Source organism: Triturus cristatus, chromosome 4_1 (assembly GCF_964204655.1).
Source record: "Triturus cristatus chromosome 4_1, aTriCri1.1, whole genome shotgun sequence".
Lineage (NCBI taxonomy): Eukaryota > Metazoa > Chordata > Amphibia > Caudata > Salamandridae > Triturus > Triturus cristatus.
In genome coordinates, this window is record NC_140585.1 from 1,113,065,316 (window position 1) to 1,113,087,813 (window position 22,498).

Genomic DNA, 22,498 nt, shown 5'->3' on the forward strand with positions numbered 1-22,498 from the left:
TACCCCCTAAGAATTAGTTATTAATTCCATCAAGTGTCTGGTATGAAGTGTCCTGTGGGGTCTAGAAACCTTGCTGATATGTACGAAACATTGATTTATGATGGATAGCTCTATCCTCACCTTTTAAAATATCCCCAGGCTCCTCACTGGATCCAGAAGATTATTTTTAGCATTGGCCCTTCACACCGAAAAGTGACATCATATGGCTCCATGTAGACTGTGCTCCACCTTGGACAAGATGACTGGAGTTGTATATAGGCACCACCTAAGTGTGCTGATGTGAGTTTCTATTTTTTCCTCACCTTTGTGCCCCGATTCGGTACTAGCTCCTCTTTTCTTCTCGTCACTTCACAATTTTTTTTCTTCAAAAGGTTTGAGTATGTCCCCTCCTAAAACTACAAGTTTAAACCTTGTAGGACTATCACAAACTAATGTCTGTGATAGACCCCACAAGGTGTGCCTCTGTTGTTTGGGGTTGGGTTACTCCAAGTCATGAGGAAAGTGCAGCCTAGTGAACCCAAAGATGATCCGGAACCATGGAAACAAATTGTACAGCCACGAACACCAAAGGATGGTGTTCCACTTGAAGTCAAGGACATGAACCCGCTCTCAGGGCCGGTCACGTTCCACATCTTCGGGTAAGTTGGATTTAAAAAAGAAATGCAAAAAGTCCAATCAGACCTCGTAGCTCTCCATCTAAGATGTTGCAAGTTAGTCAAGGCGCTCCACGGTCTTGTTCCCAGTCCCCTCACTGAGGTGCCAATTCCGCAGCTGGTCTTGATGCATCCCGAGTTCCTGGATCCATTGATGCAAAACATTGAGGCTTTCAAGGCAAGGCTATGCTTTGCCTTTTCTGCATGTTCTCTGCTCTCTCTGTGTGCCTCAGAGCGCCTTAGACCTGCGAAGGTTCAACTGGATTGCTGCCAGTGGATCTTCCCTCTGTTCCGGATGTGCCTGCTGAACCTTGTTCAGGTTCAGCTCTGACTTGAGAGCGAATCCTGTACCTAGCACTATGAACCATGCTGGTCTCTGTGTGCCAGCACTGATGCCGCCGATGTCAGTGGAGGACTTCGAGCCTATACCTCTGTCCGACTCTGTACAAAATCCATCTCAATCTCAGCCGCAGCCTCATGCGAGTTTAGTTTCCACGTGCCTGGCCCCCATTCGTTTGACTGACAAGACACTGACTTCGCCAGGAGGCCATCCTCCAGTACTTCACCAACTCTTTTGACCAGAGGCAACCACTATGTTATGATGAGGGTTATGGTGGGGATGAATCCTCCTCACCATATGCTGATGGCAATTTCTTTTATGGACCTACAAGATGTGAATGGACTGGCTACTTCCCCTTATATTGTTAGTTTCCCCCTTGGTCCTTCCAAAGAACAGGCCAATTTGGTCACCATAATTATTAGAAGAGCAGCTGAAGAACTAGATTTACAGCTGCCTTCAGTTGGTTGAAGTAAAGACTAATGTAATTATAGAAGTCGTGCAACCTGGGCAATCCTCATCAGAACCTCTGCTGCCTTTTAACAAGGCCCGACTGATACTCTCCTGAGCACTCGATCCAAACCTTTTTCTTCTTCTCCAGTGAACAGGCAAGTGGCCTGTCGCTACAGGCCAGCTCCTGGTGACCCTTTCTTTTTCACACAGCATCCCACACTGAAGAGCCTGGTGGTACAGGAATCTGCCAGTAAAATTTACCCCTGTTCCTTCCCTGTGAATTTACCGAATAGGGAGTCGAAGATTATGGAGGCGTATGGGAAGAGGGTGTTTTCCTCTGCTACCTTAGCCCTTAGATCATTCAACAACAGCTGCTTGCTGGGTCGATACACCCAGGCGTTATGGGACTAACTTACTGAAAGTTTACTGGCGGTCCCAGAGGAATTCAGAGCCAACTTGGTACATACCATCCAGGATGTGGCCAAGCACGCCATCTGCTCAGGACTAGCATGACAGAGTGACGCTTCAATGCCACACAAGGGTGGGATACACTGGTTTTTGGTGACATTCACGCTTCCTTCAAGGATATGCCTTTCAATGGGTCTCAACTTTTTGGCAAGAAGGCAGACATCACCTTCAAGCGCTTAAAAGAAAGCAGAGCAACGGTGCCCTCCCTTGGCCTTCACACAACCACTTGGCCGTATCCACAACAATTTCGTCCCTTCCAAGGTATTGCTAGGGGCTTTGTCTTCAGACACCGTCATGGATAACAACCCCAGCAATCGGTACCCCAGTTTTTTCGGGGTTGATGTAGGGGGTTCTAGTAGGCAGCAAACTTCTCTGGTCCCCTCCCCTTCAGCAGCAGCCTCCACTTTAGTTTACCATTAGTGGCACAGAAGTCTCCCTGTGGGAGATAGGATCACTTCTTTTCTCCACGAGTGGTAAGCAATAAAATCTGACAGGTGCGTGCTGCAGATAGTCCAAATGGGCGTCCTTCCCTCTGCCTATTCCACATACATCAGAGAGACTTTCAGAGGACCATTTCTCCATTTTGCTGCAGGATGTCCAGGTTGTTTGGAGTAAGGAGCCATACAGCGGGTTCCAGCCTCAAAAATCAGACCTGGGTGCTACTCCCACTATTTCCTAGCACTGAAGAAGGGCAGAAGCCTCTATCCGATTTTAGGCCTTTATTCACTCAACTTCTTACTGCCGAAGGACAAATTCATGATGCTCACTTTGGCTCAGGTTCCCTCTATCCTGCATCCTGGAGACTGTGTGGTGGCATTTGACCTACTAGATGCCAAGTTCCATGTCGCCATCCTATAGGTCCACAGATGCTACCTACGATTCAAGGTATACCACAGGCATTTTCTGTTTGCTGTGCCTCCTATTATAGGTGTTCCCGAAGGTGATGGTTACACCTTACCTTTGGAGTAGGAGGGTGCCAGTTCTCCCCATACCTCAGTGACTGGCTGTTGAAGGCAGTCTCTCCTCATTCAGAGATAGACCACTTTCAGATTACAGTAAACCACCTTACACCATTTGGGTTTGCGATCAGTGTTCAGAAGTCACACCTGACTCATTCAAAGAGGCTCCTTTCCATTGCAGCCCTTCTGGATATGGTGCAGTTTTGAGCCTTCCCTCTGGAACAACTAATCCACAACATTCATGCTATGATCCATATTTTTCAACCTCAGCCCATAGTGTCAGTAAGGATGGATCCAAGGCTTCTGGGACTGCTGACATCCAACATCCTGTATCCTGCACATTAATCATGCTAGATCGCATATGGAGGTTCTGCATTGAGATAATTAGTCTTGGTGGGCTCAGCACCAAGGGAACCTGCCACACTTTCCAGTTGTCGAAGGAAACTGCAAAAGACCTTCTGGTATAGCTGCCCAACTGCAATAGGACCAGTAGCAGACTGCCTTGCCTCACCCAGATCGGATAGTGTTGATGTAGGACTTGGCCCTTTTTGGCTAAAGTCCTTAAACTTTTTGCTTTCCCCCTAGACCTTTTTTCTGACATGGTGACGCCAACTTAGATGCTTTGGACACTTTGCCACTGCTAACCAGTGTCAAAGTGTAAGCGTTCCCTGTATAAAGTAATGGTAATTGGTTGTCCGTGATTGGTATGTTTGCCTTACTAGTAAAGTCCCTATCAAAGTGCACTGTGTGTGCCAGGGCTGGTAATGCAAATGCTACTAGTGGGCCTGCAGCACTATTTGTGCCATCCACACAAGTAGCCTTAAAAAGGGAGCTCAGGCCTGCCATTGCAGGGCCTGCGCGCAGTTTGTGAAACTGCCATGTTGTTCTGTCAAGTGCACTCACTTGCCAGACCTTACCCTTCCCTTTCTGTGCACCTAAGACACCCCTATGGTAGGCCTGGGGTCACCCCTAGACAGGGTGTATTGCATATGAAAGGTGGGAAACAGCCACTACAACGCGGCCGTTTCCATGCATAACATTAACCACGCATGCATTACAACGCATGCGTGGTTACCACGTATAGCCTTTACCACGCATTCCGTTACTACGAGGTACGTAGTAAAGGCATGTGTATTTAAGGCTATACGTAAAAAAGGGGGCTGGGGGAGTCTCCCCCCAACACCCCCCCAAAAAAAGCATGTGTTACAAAAAGGGGGCTTGGGGGGGTCTCCCCTCCTCCCCCCCCCCCCCCCCCCCCCCAAAAGAAAAAACCCACCTGTTTCTGTTTGTGGAGGCAATAGGCGTCGTTAGAGGAAATGGAAAGACACTTCCGCTTCCTCTTAACGACGTGTGACGCACCACGGAAGAAAAGGATGTGGAGTGGTAAGGGGGATTAAATTCAAAATAAGTAAAGGAATGAGGGAGTGATGTAGCGCAGGGGTACATTTTAAGGGATCCGTGGAGAGATATTTAAAAGAAGGGTTTGTGGGTGGGGGCAGAGGGTCACACAAGGGTACAGGGAAGGGGTAGTATAAAAAAGAGCGGGAAGGGCACAGGCGAGCAGTGAAAGGAATTAGGGCAGGGATCGGAGATAACCTATAACAAGAAAATGCCATTACCATGCATGGTTTTACAACGGAAATCATTGTAAAGGTATGCGTGGTAAAGACATTTTCGTGGTAAAGGTTATGCGTAGCAATGGCATTCGCATTGTAACGCATGCGTTGTAAAGGCTTGCGTTGCAATGGAATGCGTTTTAATGTCATACAACCGTGAAAGGTAGGACATGTACTAAGGTGTGTGTCATGTCCTAAAAGTGAAATAATCTCCATTTCGTTTTTCACTGTTGAAAAGCCATCTGGCCCATAGGACAGAATGGGAGGGCTGTGTAATATGTTTTCCAGCCTGTCTTCCCAAAGGCTTAAGATGGAAAGGTTAAGTTTAGTATGCCTGAACTCTCAATGTAATAACACATCTTTTTATGTAGGTGGTTTTTGCATTGTGTGTTCAGAAGCCACTCTCTTGAAAGTGGCTGCGTATTTGTGCTCTGACATTTCTGTGTGTCTCTGCCTGGCTGTGTATTGACTGTCTGGATTTGAAAGCAATAGGATCTGGGGAATGTCTTGACCCAGGGGAGGAGGTGAGACAAAAACAGGCTAACCTGCATCTGGAGTGTAGGGGGAGGAGAAGCCCCTAGAGGGGAAGAGGCCTGGGCTGCTGCTATAAAACAATTGTCCCATCTCCTGCTGAGTGATTGAGAATCCAGACCCCACTAATCAAAGGAAGGTGTCACTGGCTGAGAGGCACCCAGAACTGGTTTGAGCAGGGGTCAGTGCCCCCTGAAGCACAAAAACTTCAAAGCCATTTAGGGTATAACTAAGAGAACTGAAGCCCCTGAACTTTGGAGAATGGCTTGATCAAGTGTGAACAAGACTGGAGCTACTTCGTAGTCAAGAGGCCCTTTGCCAAGGAAGAAACAACTGGAGAGACTGATTGATAGGACTGCTCTTGCTGTGTGATCTGAGGCTGGCCTACAGTTTGCTTTTTCAACCAAGGAAAGGCTAAAGAGACTTTGCTGTGTCCCCCTGCTTGAAGGACTTTGCAGTGTGCTGTGTCCTGAAGTAACTATCCCCAAGGGCCTGAGGTGAGCTGGCTCACTTTTCGGAAACACAGCCACATGTTTCCAGGAGAGTCTCAGCGGTGCTGTGTGAGCACGCCTGTTGCAGTCTGAGACCCTCGTAAGGACTACCTGTGATCGTAGGGACCTGGCGTCCAAATCAGTCTCAGTGGCACTGTGTGTGCGTGCTTTGTGCAGCCTGAGATCTTCAGGAGGATCGGTCTGTGATCGTGGGTACTTGGAGTCCAAGCGAGGATCAGCGACATGGTGTGCGTTTGCTTTGTGCAACCTGAACCCCTTTGTGAGGATTGTCCAGTGATAGTGTGCACCAGAATCCAAGTGAGTCTCAACGCCGTTGTGTGCGGGTGTGTTGTGCACCGTGAGACCTTCGTGAGGATTTGCCTTGTCATCGTGTGCACCGGAAGCCAAGTGTGTCAACGCCGTTGTGTGCAGGTGCATTGTGCACCCAAGACTTTTGTGAGGATTGGCCTTGTGATCGTGTGCACCGGAATCCAAATGAGTCACAACGCAGTTGGGTGTGGGTGCCTGGGGCACCGTGAGACCTTCGTGAGGATTTGTCATGTTATCGTGTGCACTGGAGAAAAGTGAGTCTCAGCGACGCTGTGCGTGTGATCTTCGTGCAGCTCGAGACTCGTGCGTGGAGTGCCCAGTGATCGTGCACTCTGAGTGAAGGAAGATTCAGCGACGCTTTGTGCGTGTGCTTTGTGGCAGCCTGAGATCTTTGTAAGTGAAGCGGCCCGGACCGGCAGTCCCGGAGGAGCGGAGTTGCTGGCCTGATCTGCCATTGCAATTTCACAAAGCTGCATTGGAGGCCCTGCCGCTGACCGAGGAGAGTGAGTTTGCACCACCCAGGTAACGTGTGTCGACTCCTGGGGCGGTAAGCGGGCTCGGAGGGAGACGCTCTCTGCCTCTCTCTCTCGTGTTGGCACCACAAGCCTCTGCTTCGGCTCGTGTCGCGGCCCATATCGCCAAAGGAGTGGTGGTACAGGGGCTGGAGGGCGGAGCTGCTCTTTGGGATTACATCGTACTGTGTGAGGGACAACTGTGAGAGGCGGAGAGACCGCCTAAGGCCTGGTGATCGGGGCTTGAGTGTTTTAAGCATTATTAAATTTCTGAAGAACGGAGTACCTGATTAGAGTATTACGCATTGCATTATTCCTGCATACCGAACTACCTGATTAGTGTATGACGCATGACATTTTTATCTGCATAACCAACTACCTGATTGTCATATGACACATTGCATTGTTCCTTGAATGTCTTAGGTGTTTGAGCTTTTACATAACTATCCCCAACATATCCTGACCCTAAAGACAGTTTTACTCATGGGATAACATCAGCACGTTGCATGAGTAAACTTCAAGCTTTGTCTGTTAAGGTAACTTATACCACCTTCTCTATAGGCAAGCTTGTGTTAAGAACCAGGTTGTGACCTGTTTTAATGTCGGACAATCCATCACTCTTACAACGTTCTTCGTTCCCCCTCATTCTTCAACAGAAGAGAAGAGGCTCCATTGTTTGGATTCCAGAAGAGTGATCAGTCCCGGGTGAGTTGTGCGCTATACAAATACGCATAACGACAAATAAAACACAACACATATAATACAACAAAATATAACGCATAATAAACTCAACGCAACACATGAAAAAAGAACATAAGATTCTGCTAAGCACTGGTTTAGAAGCAGCCTCCTGGAGTGTTCAGGGCCCATTCCACTAGGGCTAAAGCTAATACAGACTTGTTGGCACACGGGGTACCTGCTTTAGATATCTGTGAGCTGGCAACAAGAGCTTCAGTGCACATGTTCACGAAACACTGCTGCCTTGACAGCAAGATCCGGACTGCAAGCATTTTGACCATTCTGTCCTGCAAGACTTTTTGGTTTGAGTCCTTCTACAGACTTTCCTGCTACGAGGTACTGCTTGGTAACTATTCTAGGGAAGAGGATTCTGCATTTATTATCCATCAGAAGAACAAGTTACTTAACTTCAGTAACTCTCTTTCTGGTGGAATCTCTAACAGCAGATATTTCACTGCCTTCCTTCCTCCCTGTTCTGTGGAATGACTCCTTTTCCATCTAAAAAGTTGCCAAGTTAGAGATCTGCACACTGGCACAATTGATTACTTTTTGGCTCTGAGTCTGAGGATCTGGAAAATGTCTTGAAAGAATTGATGTCAGCGTGCTTGAGTGGTATCTATACATGGCTCCAGTTACCACTTCTGGATGGAGTAGAGCAGCACAACGCCACCCGGGGGCGTACAGGGGATATGCTGAAAACCTTTCGAATCCAGTCTGGCACACCGAAATAGTCTAAAGGTGAGGAAACTGTGGTTATATAGAGTGACCAAAGATAGAGCATTGCCAAAGATAAGTAGGTTGTTCGTATGCCTTACAATACAAGGAGTTATCATCTCGTCTGTACAACCAGTCTCACAGGCAACCCATGAATACATGAAAAGCAACGTGCACTGTTTCTTTTAGCAACATTCAAATGTATTAGACACAGTCTCATGGACTGTATTAATGAATTTCTTTTTTCCATGCATAGTCGGGCGCCCTTTCAGTATTTGCTGCCCTGTTGTCTTGCTTCTCCAACGCAACTTCCTCTGCTTCTCGGATCCAAGCAAGGCTGCTGATATGAAACCAACGGAATTCCATTCTCAGTTTTGGAATCCTCTAGTAATTTAATTTCACTTGTTTTAGCCCTTAGGTCCACGAGCTCAGTCAGCAACCTCTGGTCTTGCATTGGCATGCAGGACTAGTCACATAATCCTATTGAGGGCAGAGGCTGTACTTTCTGGCGCCATTACAAAAGCTGTTCTGTGTCAAGGCTGAGAAATGTCTTGTCAGTGCCCAACACACTAGGGTGACCGACCAACCGTCCGTACATTTTACGGACTGTCCGTAATTTGAACCTCATGTCCGTTGTCCGTGAGGATCCCTTTTATGGACGCCTTTTGTGCGTAATTATTTCCATTACAGGGAGCAGCGCTGCTCCCCTGCGAGCAGCCTCAGGGCCGCCTCGCACTCCTCCTAGAGCTCAAGAGCAGCCCCACCCGTCCATTGTCATTCTGTATGGCTACTAATTGCCACATACAGAATGACAATGGGGCAGTCTGGGCTGTTAAAAGCATGTGGTGGCCTCCTCCTGTTCAGTGTACAGCAGGGCATTCTGTTAGATGGATAAAAGGTAAAACGCCCATGCTGCAACGTGAGAATCAGTTTATATAAAGAAGCCTGCGAAACAAGTTAAAAAGAGCGGGTTATAGTTATTTCACTGTCCATCATTTTAGAACTGACGCATTTTCAATATTATAGCCAAGAAAACCATGGTTGCTGCTTTTTTAATTTAAGCAACTAACAACCATTGACAAAGCCAATATTCCTGGCTTCTTGTTGTTGTAATGATACTTGATGTATTATATATCTGGATGCAATGACAAACAACATAGTACCAGTGGGGAGGAACACTATGCTAAGCACAGATTTTTAGCCTAGGTGTTTTAAGCCACGCCCTTAAATACATCAAACACCCCATTTGAAGAGACCCCCCAGTTTTTTTTACCCCACTTAAGCCCTGGAAACAACATCATGTCACATTCACCTCACGTCCTAGCACTGTGCACCATGCATGACTTCTTATTTTTCAGACTGCCTATGTACAGGGGCATAGTGAACCCTTCCCCCACCCCACCCCTTGCTTTAAGAACTACAGCGAGGTGAAGTTCTTGATGGGCCTTTTCTGTCTGCAACTCTGCAGACAAAGTCTCAGCTCATAATGTGAAAAGGTGGGCGAGTAAATAAGTGTAGGAATGTGTGAATGGCTGGATGGATTAGTGAAAGGATGAATGGATGAATGAAAGGGTGAATGGATGGATGGATGGATGAGTGAGTGAGTGCAAGGATGGATGAGAGAAAAGGTAAATAGATGGATGTATGGTTGTAAGGGCAGATGGATGGGTAAATGAAAGGATGGATGGATGAGTGAAAGGGTAGATGGATGAGTGAAAGGGTAGATGATGGGCGAGTGAATGGATGGATGAGTCAAAGGGTGGGTGTAAGGATTGATGAGTGAGTGAAAGGGGTAGATAGATAAAAGGATTGATAGTTGAGTGAAGAAGTGAAAGGGTGGATGAATGAGAGAATGGATTGATGGATGAGTGAAAGGATGGATGAGTAATAGGGTCAATGGATGGATTCATGACTGGATGAGTAGATGGGTGGTTGGGTGGAAGGATGGATAGATAAGTGAAAGGGGAATGGAGAGAGAAAGGAAGAATGAATGACTGAAAGGGTGAATGGGTGGAAGGATAAGTGACTGGGTGGATGGATGAGTAAGTGAAAGGATGGCTGGATGGGTGAAAGGGTAAATGGCTAGATGGATGAGTGAATAGGTGGATGGGTGGAAGAGTGGATGGATGAGTGTACGGATGGATGGGGTGAAAGGGTGGATGGATGAGTGAAAGGGTGGAGGGATGGATGAGTGAAATGATGGATGGAAGAATACATGGTGGATAGGTTTGCAAATGGTTGAATGTTTGGATATAGATGGGCACAAAGATTGAAGGATAGAACGAATGGTGAAAGACTGAATGAAAGATAAAAGAATGATTACACCTTGTAGCACCCATTATCTTAAGTAACATTTCCTATACATTGACATTCACGTTTATATGAGTCATTGTCTCTAATGTGTGTGTGAAGTAACGCACTTCGACACCCTCACCTACATACTTGGGATGAGTAACACTATAAAAGAAATTAAATACACATGAGAGACGGTCTATGTGAAGATGAGGGGCGCACCATTGGAGGGTGGTAGCAAGGCCGGACCGGGCATCTGGTGGTTTCCTGGGAGGCTGGAAAGGGGGGGCGGTTTTGTTACTGGGGGCTGGCACTGCAAAGTTCCTTGTATATCTAATAGTTTTCAATCAACAATAAAAGCAGCCGCACTTATATTCAGGTGTGGTTCACCATTCTCTGGTGGCTAATGTACCTGCTGGAGCGAGATGCAAGTTTTGAGTCGTCTAAGGTAGCAAGCTGCGGGCATACTGAAAAACTGTGAAGTGCACGATTGTCTCAACCTAATATAAACTTATTTTGACCTGTACTTAAGTGGTTGTCTATTTACTTACTTATATACTATTGCGCGAACTCCTCTGACGTGTCTGTAAACCTTACCCTTTGTCCCGAAGTTTTGTCCTGAATTTTGACCTCCTGTTATGAAGTTTTGTCCTGAATTTTGACCCTTTGTCCTGAATTTTTACACTCTCCATCCTGAATTTACACCCATACCAGTTGGTCACCCTACAACACACGCCCACCCCACCTAAAAAAAAAACCACACACACACACACCACACCCCGAAGATAAACCGATAGTACAGACCAGTGAAATATGGCCGACTCTCCCACAAATGTGGACATACCTGTCTGGTGGAATCCAGTTTCAGGTGAGGTCTCTTTCAGTGCTTCCCTTCCTAGGTCGCTGCCATGCTTTTATTTAATGAGTTCTGGTGCCTCCAATTACTCGAGGAATCAAAGCCCCCAACCGTTGAATCATTGCATTACCTTTCCCGGCAGCCTCCTTCCTTGGAAATACATCAACGCTTCGGAACTTAATGTCACTGAAAATCAGAACAGTTCCCTCCTGTGGCTTACTATAAAAAAAATGTTAAAACGCCCGCCGTCTCAATGCTACTTCCAACTGTGTTAAACCTTTTTTCCCCTTTAACTCAAGTGTTTCATTTCACAATGATTGGACCTTACAGTATGCTGTCTACCCGATAATTTCTCCTACATTTATGTAACGGTATATATTATTTATTATTCTGTATTGTTATATTAACGATTCATATGAATTTATTTATTATGCTTCCACTGCTTGGACAAATCTAATTCTATGGCAGGTACTCTTCCCACCATTAAGATTTTTCTGCACTAAATAAAACTATCAAAGAAATAAATTACGCGGTCTAATATAATCTGAGCTACGTTTGTAGTAGGATTGCCGTAAAGATGTGTACCAAATTCTCTGCTATTTTATTTTGGCTGCTTTAATTATTTTTTTAAAGAATGCTGTCAAATATATATGTTTTTTAAATGATATAAACTACAGTTTGTAAAATTTACCCTTATTGTCCTCCTCTGCTTAAAAAGAAAATGGGAATCAAAATCGATTAGTCCTATATCGATCGCTCTTTCCTGAAGTACTTGGGCAATGATACAAAGCACTGCTCATCATCACAAACAAATCATCAGATGCAAAGGCACGTAAGGTGTGAGGAATGTAGTTCCCACAGTCAAAATACGTAATCATCCAATGAAAACATGATGGTGTGTCATAGGAGTCTATGATTACCCAAGCATTCGTCTCATATGAGCAAAGTGCCCACTTTTGAAAAAATCTGTTGGATATGTTTATTATTTTAGAAAGGCTTTAAGCCATACAGTTACTTCCGTTATTGTGTTATGGGAAGATGTTATATTTCTTACAGAATTATCTTTTCTGTCTTCCCTCTGTTTTTAAAGAAAATCACCTCCTTGATGAAGTCCTTCCTGTAGCCCCGAGAGAGGCAATGAAAAATGCTACAAATCCACCTGCAACAGCAGGTTGGCCATGGACTTTATATCATGTAATTAAGCTGCCCACCTAGTAGTGATGAATTAGTGCCTCGCTGGTCCCATATCCGACCTGGCAGACATAAATGAACTATTGGCATTGGGCAAGGTGTCCACAATGTATTGTCTTTTATTGAGGAACCTCGATCCCCGGTTCCCACCCATGAACCAAAGTGGTGCTTAGAGTATGGTGGGCTCTTCTTCTGCTCATTGAAAAGCAAATAAAAAGTTTGGCGGTGATTCCAATTTTTACCTGGCTCTAAATTTCAGCTGTGTAACCCAAGAACCACTATGAAAAACAAGAATGCATGAGATGAGAAGTTGAGCTGTTGCATGTGCAGTTCTGAAAACAGATTGGCCCATGTGGTTGTGTAGTGTGCCTTTCATTCCCTAGGTTCATAGTGCCTGTCCGAGCACATTCCCTCTAGCTCATGCTTTAGAATCCCAACTCAAGTCCACCTTCTCTGGTACCATTGTGTCGTAGGTGATCACCATATGCCTTTGTCACTCTCCCTTGTTCCCTTGAGACTTCTTTTTAGATTGCTCCACCTCTTTCTCACTTTTTGTAAATTGTTTGTGCGTAGCCCTACTAAGTTCGTTCTTGCAGTGAAGTCGCTGCCAGTAAGGTCCTTTTACCGCTAGGTCACTCAATACAGCCTAACTGGAGCGCTATTTCTGTTAGGCATCTTCACTTCCTCCTTTCAAATTTACATTTTCACTCCCTATGGTATGCTTCACTGATAGAGCCCACATCATCACCACTTTGGGCCCCTACGGCGTTTGGATGGTGGGGAGAATTTTGGACTGTTGTATCCAGCTGCTGCAATTTGCGGATCTTGAAACCTCTTTGTGCCAGTTGAGAACTTTTACGATTGTCTGCAGTGTGCTCGTCTGTACAGCAGTGGCGGCTCCTCCGCTATGGCTGAGGACCGTCCCCCTACTGCTTTCAAGCATTGCTAGAAGCAAAAACATAAAATTATAATAGCTTTCAGTTATTATCATTTTATGTTTCCTTTGCGGGCGGGCAGTTGGGCGGGGCTCACGGAGCAGGGCAGGGGAGAAGAAATTCGCCCACTCCTAAGTGCGCAGTGACTGTTTGATCGGCCGTCTCGGGCCACCCAAACCAGTCATGGGTACTTTCTCACTTCTACACGCAGCCTGCATGGAGAACATACCCACCCCCCACCCCCTGGCTGAGCGCAGTGTCATGGTTCTCAGACCAATCACAACACTGCATTGCAGCGTTGGGATTGGGCTGCCTGCTTCCTGTTCGAAGTTGGAAGCAGGAGCAGAGATGCAGGACTCCGTAATAGCAGTCAATAGCAAGGTCAGTGGCTTTTTTTTTTTTTTGCTCTTCCTTCATCGCTACCCTTCCGCGGGACCCCCCGCAAGCCATGCCGACTGCAACTGCTGTACAGTGCAGTGGACTTGCTACCTGTCACATGATAGAAGTAGGCTCATGAGATATATATATATATATATATATATATATATATATATATATATCTCCTCTAGTCCATACACCAGTTCGATAGACTGGCGATCTCAGGGCAACATTCTTAAGAAGATAAAGTGCTAAAGAAATCGATTAACCCACGTGCTCCACAGTAAGCTAAGTTATAAACTATGAAGGCCGTTGATTGCAGCTCATATTCATTTCGTAGTACTAGATAATTAGGTAAAGCTATGAGAATTGTAATGCAATAACTCTGTGTATATCTAACTACGCTTTAATTTACTGTTTTTGGTTTATTTCTAGCTGAACTTCTCAGTACTTTTACATTTGAGTAGAATTTCACCACTGCAATACACCACTTCGATTAGATTGCTTCTGGATTTACAGTACTGGCAAAATCCTGTAGGGATATGGTCTCAGCAACTGAACATTTTGAGTGCATACATTTGAGTGTAAACCCATTTTGTTAAGATGACTCCATGTCAGTATAGTAATAATGCCTCACTAGGCAACCTTTTAATGAGAGACCACTTACAGCAGCAGGATTTGAATAAACACGTGTGAACTAATAAATGCCTCGTGGGTCAAATCCCTGTTCCTAGCAGTACTCCCATTATGACCCTCTCCTAAACCAGCTTAGGGTCAGTCCATACATTTTCCTGTGGAAGGGTCCTTAGTTCCCATAGGATTTGGACATTTTAGAAATCTTCTCATCATTTTGGAAATCCCCTGTAGATTTTCTTTCTCTGCCAGAATTTTCAGTGTGACTGCTTGGTCTAACAAAGGTGCGGGTATATTGGAATAGATGCTCTGAATTGAAGGCTGAGCTTAGTTCTGGGGCTCTGCACAGTAGTTCAATGCAAGGAGGTTACAGAGCTTGATTCATTTATTGACTCTGTGGAGCCAGTCTGTCCATTATGCTAAATGCAGGCAGCTCAGTGCCCTCAAGCGGGGAAGCATGCAAGTGTCAAGGGATGGTTCAAAAGAGCTGTGTGAGGGAGCAGAGAGAACCTTACATCAGGACACAGGAAGGTTAACAAGAAATGTGGCTTGAGGAGAACAGAGACAATGACATTTGAATATACAAACAAGGCAATAGTGTGTGTTTGTGTGCGCGTAAGCATATCTGAAAAACACTTTTAGCCACAGATTCCTTACCTTCGAATGATCCCTAGGCGTCAAACTGGAACCTGACATTTTTTAGCAGAACCCCTGTATGTCGGTAGGTGGCATCATTTGGCTCGCCATTGTCCGCGCTGGAAGTAAAGTGCTCAGTGCCTGATTAGGCACTACCTCAATGCAGTGATGTAATTTCTTTTCTTTCTGCGACATCCAGCGCATATCTGGTGAGAGCTTCCCCCTCCACCCATGCAACCTACTTACGACTGGCTGAGGGAAGGCTATCGCTCCTTGCTTTGTAAGGAAGTGTTGGCTCTTTTAACCAAGGAAGCCATCAAGAGTGTAATGGCATCAGAAGTAGGTTAAGGTTGCTATTCCCGCTATTTTGTGCTGTCCAAAAAGGCAGAGGCCTTTGTCCTATCCTAGACTTGCACCATATCGAATTCTTCCTGAAAAAGGAGAATTTCAAAATCTTCACCTTAGCTTATGTCCTATCTGCCCTGGTTTTACTTGCAGGATGCATATTACCACATCCCCCTCCTACCAGTCCCCAGGCGCTAATATTGTTTACGGTACAAGAACACTTTCAGTTTGCTGTGCTTTTTTTTTTTTTGCCTAACCAACGCCCCTCAGGTGTTCACGTAGGTGATAGTGCTGGTTGCAGCACATCTGCGGAGGTCAGGGGTTCCAGTCTTTCCCTACTACTTAACGATTGGCTGTAGACTCCCAACTCCAGACTATGGTGAGCCTCTTTCAGTCACTGGGGTTTACTGTCAATGTGCACACCTGACTCCCTCTCTCAGACACTGCCTTACATCATGGTGCTTCTGGACACATTGCAGTTTCAGGCCTATCCTCCCGAACTGCAAGTCCAGGATATTCAGTCTATGATACTGATGTGTCAGCCTCTATCCTGAAATTTGGTGAGGTGGACTCTGAGGCTGTTGGGCCTCATGACCTCCTGCATCCTTCTTGGGACACATGCCCATTTTATTATGAGTTTATAGTAACAATGGGGTGACCCAGTATCCCTCAGAACCTGGGCGGTCATATACAAAACAAACAATTGGTTCTGTCGGGTGTGTACTATTTCTTAAAACAATGGACCAATCATAGGTTAATTCACATAAAAGACAAATTGTCATAAACAACACACATAGAGACCAAAAGAAGGGGGTATTTGAAACGTTTTATAAATTACGTCATTTATAAATCCCCACATTCAATTTGCATGGCTGTCACGACAAAAGGTAAACTGTAATTTGTGACAAAGTGACATGTGGTGCTCAGTGCTGTGGTGAAGGTGCGTAATATATACAAAGTGACTTTCGTAGTATTGACGTTTCTTTGAAAGTGGCCAGAACACAACAGCTATTTGAATAGTTCTGTAGACTGAATAAGTAGGTCTTTATACAGAGTCTTTCAGCTGGTCCAGGGGATATGTCGACGTTTCAACCCAAGGGGGCATTACTGTCTTGGTCAATGCGGGTCTTCATCAGGACAGGGACAATGGGGACAGCCTAACGGGGCCCAGGGCGATTCAAGGGGCGAGTATGCACGCAGTAGCAAGGGTGTAATGCACTGCAAGAATTCTTCCCAGTGGAGTTACCCAGTGAAGGGAATCGATTCCTGTCTTCCAAATAGTCTGGGATGGCAAAAAATCGGTGTGGTGAAGGATCACAGGCAATCGTCCTGTCTCCTGTGATCATGAAGATCACTCTGCGATTCTAGATGAAACCAGGAAAAATGAATTATTCTGGTCAGCGGGCGCAGGCAAAAGTCCTATCTACTCCAGCTCTATCCCTATTTTATAAATGACGTAATTTATAATTTATAAAACTTTTCAAATAACCCCTTCTTTTGGTCTCTATGTGTGTTGTTTATGACAATTTGTCTTTTATGTGAATTAACCTATGATTGGTCCATTGTTTTCAGAAATAGTACACACCCGACAGAACATTTTATTATGCGGGCTCTGCAGTGGGATCTGAAGTTCCAGTGGGCACAGCATCAGGGTAATCTCTCTGACCTGGTCCAGATCTTGGAGGGAACTACAAAAGACCTGCAGTGGTGGCTGATGAACCACAACTGGGTTTGCAGTAAGACACCTCTCCCTTCCACAACCAGAGTCAACTACTGTAGTGACAGATGCGTCACTCCTGGTCTGGAGCGTCCCTCTAGGAGAGGTGGAGATCAGCGGGCTATGGTCTTTGGCAGAGGCCGGGCTTCACATCAATCTCCAGGAACTCCTAGTGATACAATTGGCATTTAAAGCCTTTTTTCCTTCAATCAAGAGAAGGCTAGGTCTGATGTTCACGGACACTACCACCATCATGTGGTACTGGAACAAACGGAGTGGTGGGGTCGTAGACCCTTTGTGAAGAGGACCTGTGCCTCTGGACATGGCTGGGACTTCCAGGCATTTCCCTGTTGGTTCAACACTGGCAAGCTCTCTGAACGCCAGTGTGAGGACAGGGCCGCGGTGGACTGGAAGTGGGAGGCGAACGGGCCACGTCCGTCAATACCGGAAGCAGGCAACTGTCTAGTGTTGGCCCGAGTGAGGAGGGAGGAGTCATTGACGAAGGCGGAAGGAAGCAACACAAAAGGCACGGAGGATGAGAAAAGGCGGCGCGACATCGGAGGAGGAGAGGCGGAGGACGGCGATAGCGGAGAGGCGGAGGAAGACAAAGGCAGAGAGGAGCAGAGGAGACGGAGTCAGCGAAGTGCACTGTATACTGCGTCCACACCCAGTGGGCTGAGAGAGGAAGAAGACGCCCCGGGTCCAGACGCCGCGGCCCTGGAGAGGGGCCGTGGCATAAGGCGAGTACCCCTCAGGTGATCGTTCTGGTGGGGGTGGTGGGAAGGTACGGGGAGGTAGGGCACTTGGGTGATGTTAATGTAGAAGTCTACATCCCGCACAACCCCCCCTGCACGTATGCACTGGTGACGGTAGCATAGACCAAACACAAACCACAAGGACAGTTACTGACCCCAACCGGTTTTCTTTTTCCTCCCCCAGCCTGCTGCATATGAGAGAGAGAGTGATACAGAGGATCTCGGACCCGAAAGACCAGACCCAGGACTTTTGAAGAGAAGTCATCTCCTACATCTTTTACATCTTTTGTGTTGTTTTGTTTATTTTGGACATTATACCTACAAACCCCAGTACTCCGCGTTCTTCCGTGAACATTAATAAATCACGTGCTGCACACTACGGTGTTCTGTGGTCCCTTAAGCCCTCCCGGCAGCCCTCGCGGCTACAGCCAGGACAAAGGAACGCAGTCATCAATGCCTAGTGAATCATTAATGGTGTCTTCATCCAGAGGTGGTGCAAGGTTTCTTTCTAGAGTGGGGAGAGAGCCTTGGTTAGATTTGTTGGCCATCACTGAGAAAGCACAATATCAGCAGTTGTACATGCTAGAGTTTCCAAGGCAGTTCTTGCTCCAAGACGCTTTTCGTCTTGAGTGGAACTCTGGCCTCCATCACCGTTTTCCGCTGATACCACTCCTGCCCAGAGTTGTCTAGAAGATCAGCAATGACCGGGCCCAAATCATTCTTGTGGTTCCATATTGGGCACAGAGTCTGGTATCCTGAGCTTCTGAGCATGACCATCTGTCCTACTTTCAGGCTACCCCTTTGGGAGGATCTTCTGTCACAGCAGCAGGGCAAGGTTCCACACTCAAACTTGCACCCCCTTCTTGCTTGGAGATTGAGTGGCAGCAGTCAGCTGACAGCTCTCTACATTCCTCACAGACTGTGATGTTGTCTTGGCAGCCAGGTGTCCCTTCACCAATATGGTACACCCATACTGTTGGGACAAACTTGTGTCATGGTGTGCATTCAAGGATATCGGTCCTCTTTCTGCACCTTTATCCCAAGTTCTTATGTTTGCTTTTTCTCTGCCCCAGCAAGGCTCTGCTCCCTGCACTGTTAAAGGTTATTTATCTCACATTTCGGTATTCTTGCGTTTGCCAGATGAACCTTCCTTGTTCAATTCACCTGTTGTGAATAGATGCCTCAAAGGCCTTCAACACATGGTTCCTCTCGGGCCCTTTATCATGTCCCAATGAGATCTTCATTTTGTCCTCACTTTTCTCATGTGCGTGTCATTCGAGTTGCTGCCCACTTCACCTGCTTACTATCAAGACTGCTTTTCCGATGGCCATAATATCGGCCAGGAGTTCAGTGAACTGCAGGCACTTTCTGTGCACCCTCTTTACACCAACTTTTTGCCAGACAAGCTGGTTCTGCTGACCCGTGCTTCATTGTTTTCCAAAGGCTGTGGCACTTATTTATGTACATCAAGCCATCACCTTGCATATCATTTTGTTCCACCTCAACCTTCTAGAACAGAGGAGAGACTCACATTGGCTGGACCGTAAAAGGATGTAGTTGTTATATGTAGATCACAAGAAAGAGTTTTGGTTAGATGATGAACACTTCATGGGGTATGTTGGTGCTAAGAAAGGGATGGCTGTGCAGAAGAGGACCATCTCATGATGGATAGTACTTTGCATAAAGATCTTCTATGTAATTGGCCAAAAAGAACCTCCTGATGCTTGTGTGCACCTTCTACCGCAGCCAAGCCTGCAACCACTGTATTAACTCAGGTAATCCCGGTCCTGGACATTTGTCAGGCAGCAAAATGAGCATCTTTGCACACATTCACCACACACTACTGCCTGATGGTCAGATCTGTTGTGACGGGCACTTTGCACGTTCGGTTCTAGGAGACTTTTTGATTTCATCTGTGTTGCAGACCCACCTCCGGGGAGGTATTGCTTGAGTATCTATTGTAAGGTAAGGAATCTGCGGCTAGAAGTCTCTATCAGATAAAAAGTTACAATGCCTTATATTATAGAGACTCTATTGAGCCCCAGATTCCTTACCGACCCTCCCTTCCTCCTTGCTCTGCAAACTGATATTTATAAGGTCCCCCTTCTAAGGGCCTTAGCCATACACACCAATGTGTCAGCATTCCTCGTGGCTCTGGGCTTCTGCGTGCTATATAAGCACCACGCACATCCTGTCGGGCACGGCTAGTGAAGAGCTGAATGATGCAACCTACCGGTGCACAGGGGTACTTCCTGAACATTTTTGGATCCAATCTGACACCTAGGGAATATTCTAAGGTGAGGCCTATCCCACTTTTCTCCAATGACTCGCATCTTGACTACGATAGTGCTAGTTGCATTGATTCCTGACTTTTTATTTTTTATTTTAAATAAAGTGCATACAACAACATTTACAGACGTTTATGAGCTGTACCATCTGAAAATGCACACAATATTTAACCCTCTCTAAGTTACATTTGTTGTTTTCTGTCTCCCTGCTGCTCTTTGCAGGTGGCAGCATAGCTGCACTCCTTTCCTTCACTAATCAGTTTAACCCTGCACCTCTTTACTCTAACTGGAAGTTTAATCACTTGCTGTTTTGCTTAGCCGATACCGTAATCCCGCAGCCCTTTTCTTCCTCATACCAATCCTTCCTTTTGAAGTTGAAATTTTAAAGTCTCTGCTACACACAGCTTTAACTGTATGTTTGCAAGACCTAGTGTTTCCAATATATTGCATATACATAGATTGGGCTTTGAGTCTGCCCATTGCTTATGATTGGTTGGCTTTGTTGTCTGTCTCACTTCCCTCTCGTTCTTGCTCCCCACCTCCCCTTTGTTCCTATTTGGCCTCTCTCTAGCAGCATCCTCACCCTACCCTCCCCATGTCTCATCTACCTCCTCCATTTTCTTTTCACTTTTTAGTGCCCACTGCTGAATTGGTGGTGGGTATCTAAAAATGTTGTTTGACCATTTCAAGATGGTCACCCATGTGTCAAGTTGCAGGGGGAAGGCGCATACGAATATTTTTTTATTGTAACATGTCATTTGGTGATGGCTGTCGCGGATGCACGTGCATCCACAGTGGCCATTTTTGAATGAGATGTCTTAAAATAAACCTGAATGCTTTAAGACAGAGCCAACTCCGACACATTGGTCATCTTTGAACTCCATTTGTTTAAATATTAGAAATTTATTCAGAGACTGCATTGAATACACACACACCTGTGTCAGCCATCATTTAATCCATTTAGTCATGTTTTAAAATGTGTTCTAAAAAGGTTACTTTGCCAATGCTTGTAATTATGTTTTTACTAATCTTGTGAAAGTCGAGATTCCACGAGATATTCCGTCTTTTCCTTTTGCTTATGATGATTTATAATTTTCCCCAAAACCTTGTGCAGGTTTCAGATCTCAGGAGAGCCACAGAGCAGGATATCCTCTATCCTAAAACAGGGGTAGAAAAGTTCAGGGAGTAGAAATGTTCACTGTGGGATTCTGCCTCATCCAAAACCATTTGATCATATCTCAAAATCTCACTATCTAAATCAGAATTTCCTTTCATTTCACAGAATCCAACCCAGGTGGGCACAGCACTGCAGGTGTTTTATAACCTGGGGAGTTTGAAGGATACCGTAAATAACGTTGTGGACGGGTACTGTGCATCTCTTGAAGAAAACATCAGCAGCGCCCTGGACATCAAAATCCTGACTCAACCTTTACAAACAAGAGGTACGGCTACGATTTCTTGCATCTTGTTGCACTGAAGCTTCCATTTCTCTGTACAGCCGGAAGTGTTTATACATTGTTCAGAACATATAAAATAATAAATAATTTAATTGTATGGAGCGCCTGTCCAAGAAGCAGGATCTTGGCACCTTCTTGTCTGTAGCTGTGTGCTTACTCACTTTGGGAATCATTTGACACGGAGACAGACATTCAGTGATTCAGGGAACTCACTTCAAACACATTACAGGTTTAAAATCATTATCAATTATTAGGCAATCGTGTCAGCGAAAACAGTTACTCATAATGTGTTCCTTCGTCTCGTACAGCTCAGTACATGTTGTCGCGTCGCTGCCTTTCACTCAGCCGTCTAGTACTTTTAAAGAGACACGCAAACAAAGAGACATTCACCATATGCTCTCAGGATTCCTGAGACTCATTCGGACATTTCTTAAGGGAATTCTCAGCGAGCAAACCGAACTCTTTTATTAAAACATTTATTTTTGTATTACTTGTGCTGTGTTGTGAGTAAGTATGAATGACATCCCTCCCGGCTGAAAGCAAACTCACTAAAATCGCAGCCCCAAGTGCTCTTCTGCATGGTGCATGGGAGATCATTGCACAGAAAATCCTGTCCTTTGTCGTGGTCATCGCCAATCACCTGGTCACGCCCTCTTTTGAGAAGTGTGGTGTTGGCTTCTCCCTCCAGCTGCAGTCACTGCTGCTGCCAGAGGGCTGGGTGCTCGAGTCTGCCAGGAGCCAAGCTTCATCTCTCTCATGCCAACACAACCTTTCATGTTCAAGGGCTCATTCAGTCAGTCAAGCTTTATTTCGCATCGATGACAATGCATTAAAGTACAATCATAAATCTTTCAAATACAAGTTCAACATTTTAAAAACAAGCATTCATACAATTAATATAATTCATAAAATCCACTGCATTGTAAAAAATCTACCAGTTACAAGCCGTGATCAGTACATAAAGACTATTGAGGCCACGAGTATCCTTCGTCAGGCTCCATCGCATGCGGGGTCGATAGTGCACGTCTGTGCCCTATAATATCTCTACTCAGTTAATAACACAAGCCCTGAACATAAACCTTTATCCAAACAAATAAAACCAGGAACAGAGATATTAACCATAATCACCCCTATTAAAAACTGCCCCGCTGTTTAAAAACTGCCCAGCTTAATGAAGTTTATCCTACAGGTTGGATGCATCAGTCCCAAAGAG

The 22,498-nt window shown here is 45.6% G+C and overlaps 1 protein-coding gene across 1 annotated transcript in view; it reads left to right on the forward strand.

Annotated features, from left to right (window-relative positions):
• The window catches only part of COG5 (component of oligomeric golgi complex 5), a 1,436,183-nt gene that overhangs the window by 695,744 nt on the left and 717,941 nt on the right, over window positions 1-22,498 (forward strand). Inside the window, exon 8 of the mRNA XM_085654126.1 lies at window positions 21,111-21,270. Coding sequence (XP_085510252.1) covers window positions 21,111-21,270 — 160 coding nt within the window. The remainder of the gene's footprint in view (window positions 1-21,110; window positions 21,271-22,498) is intronic.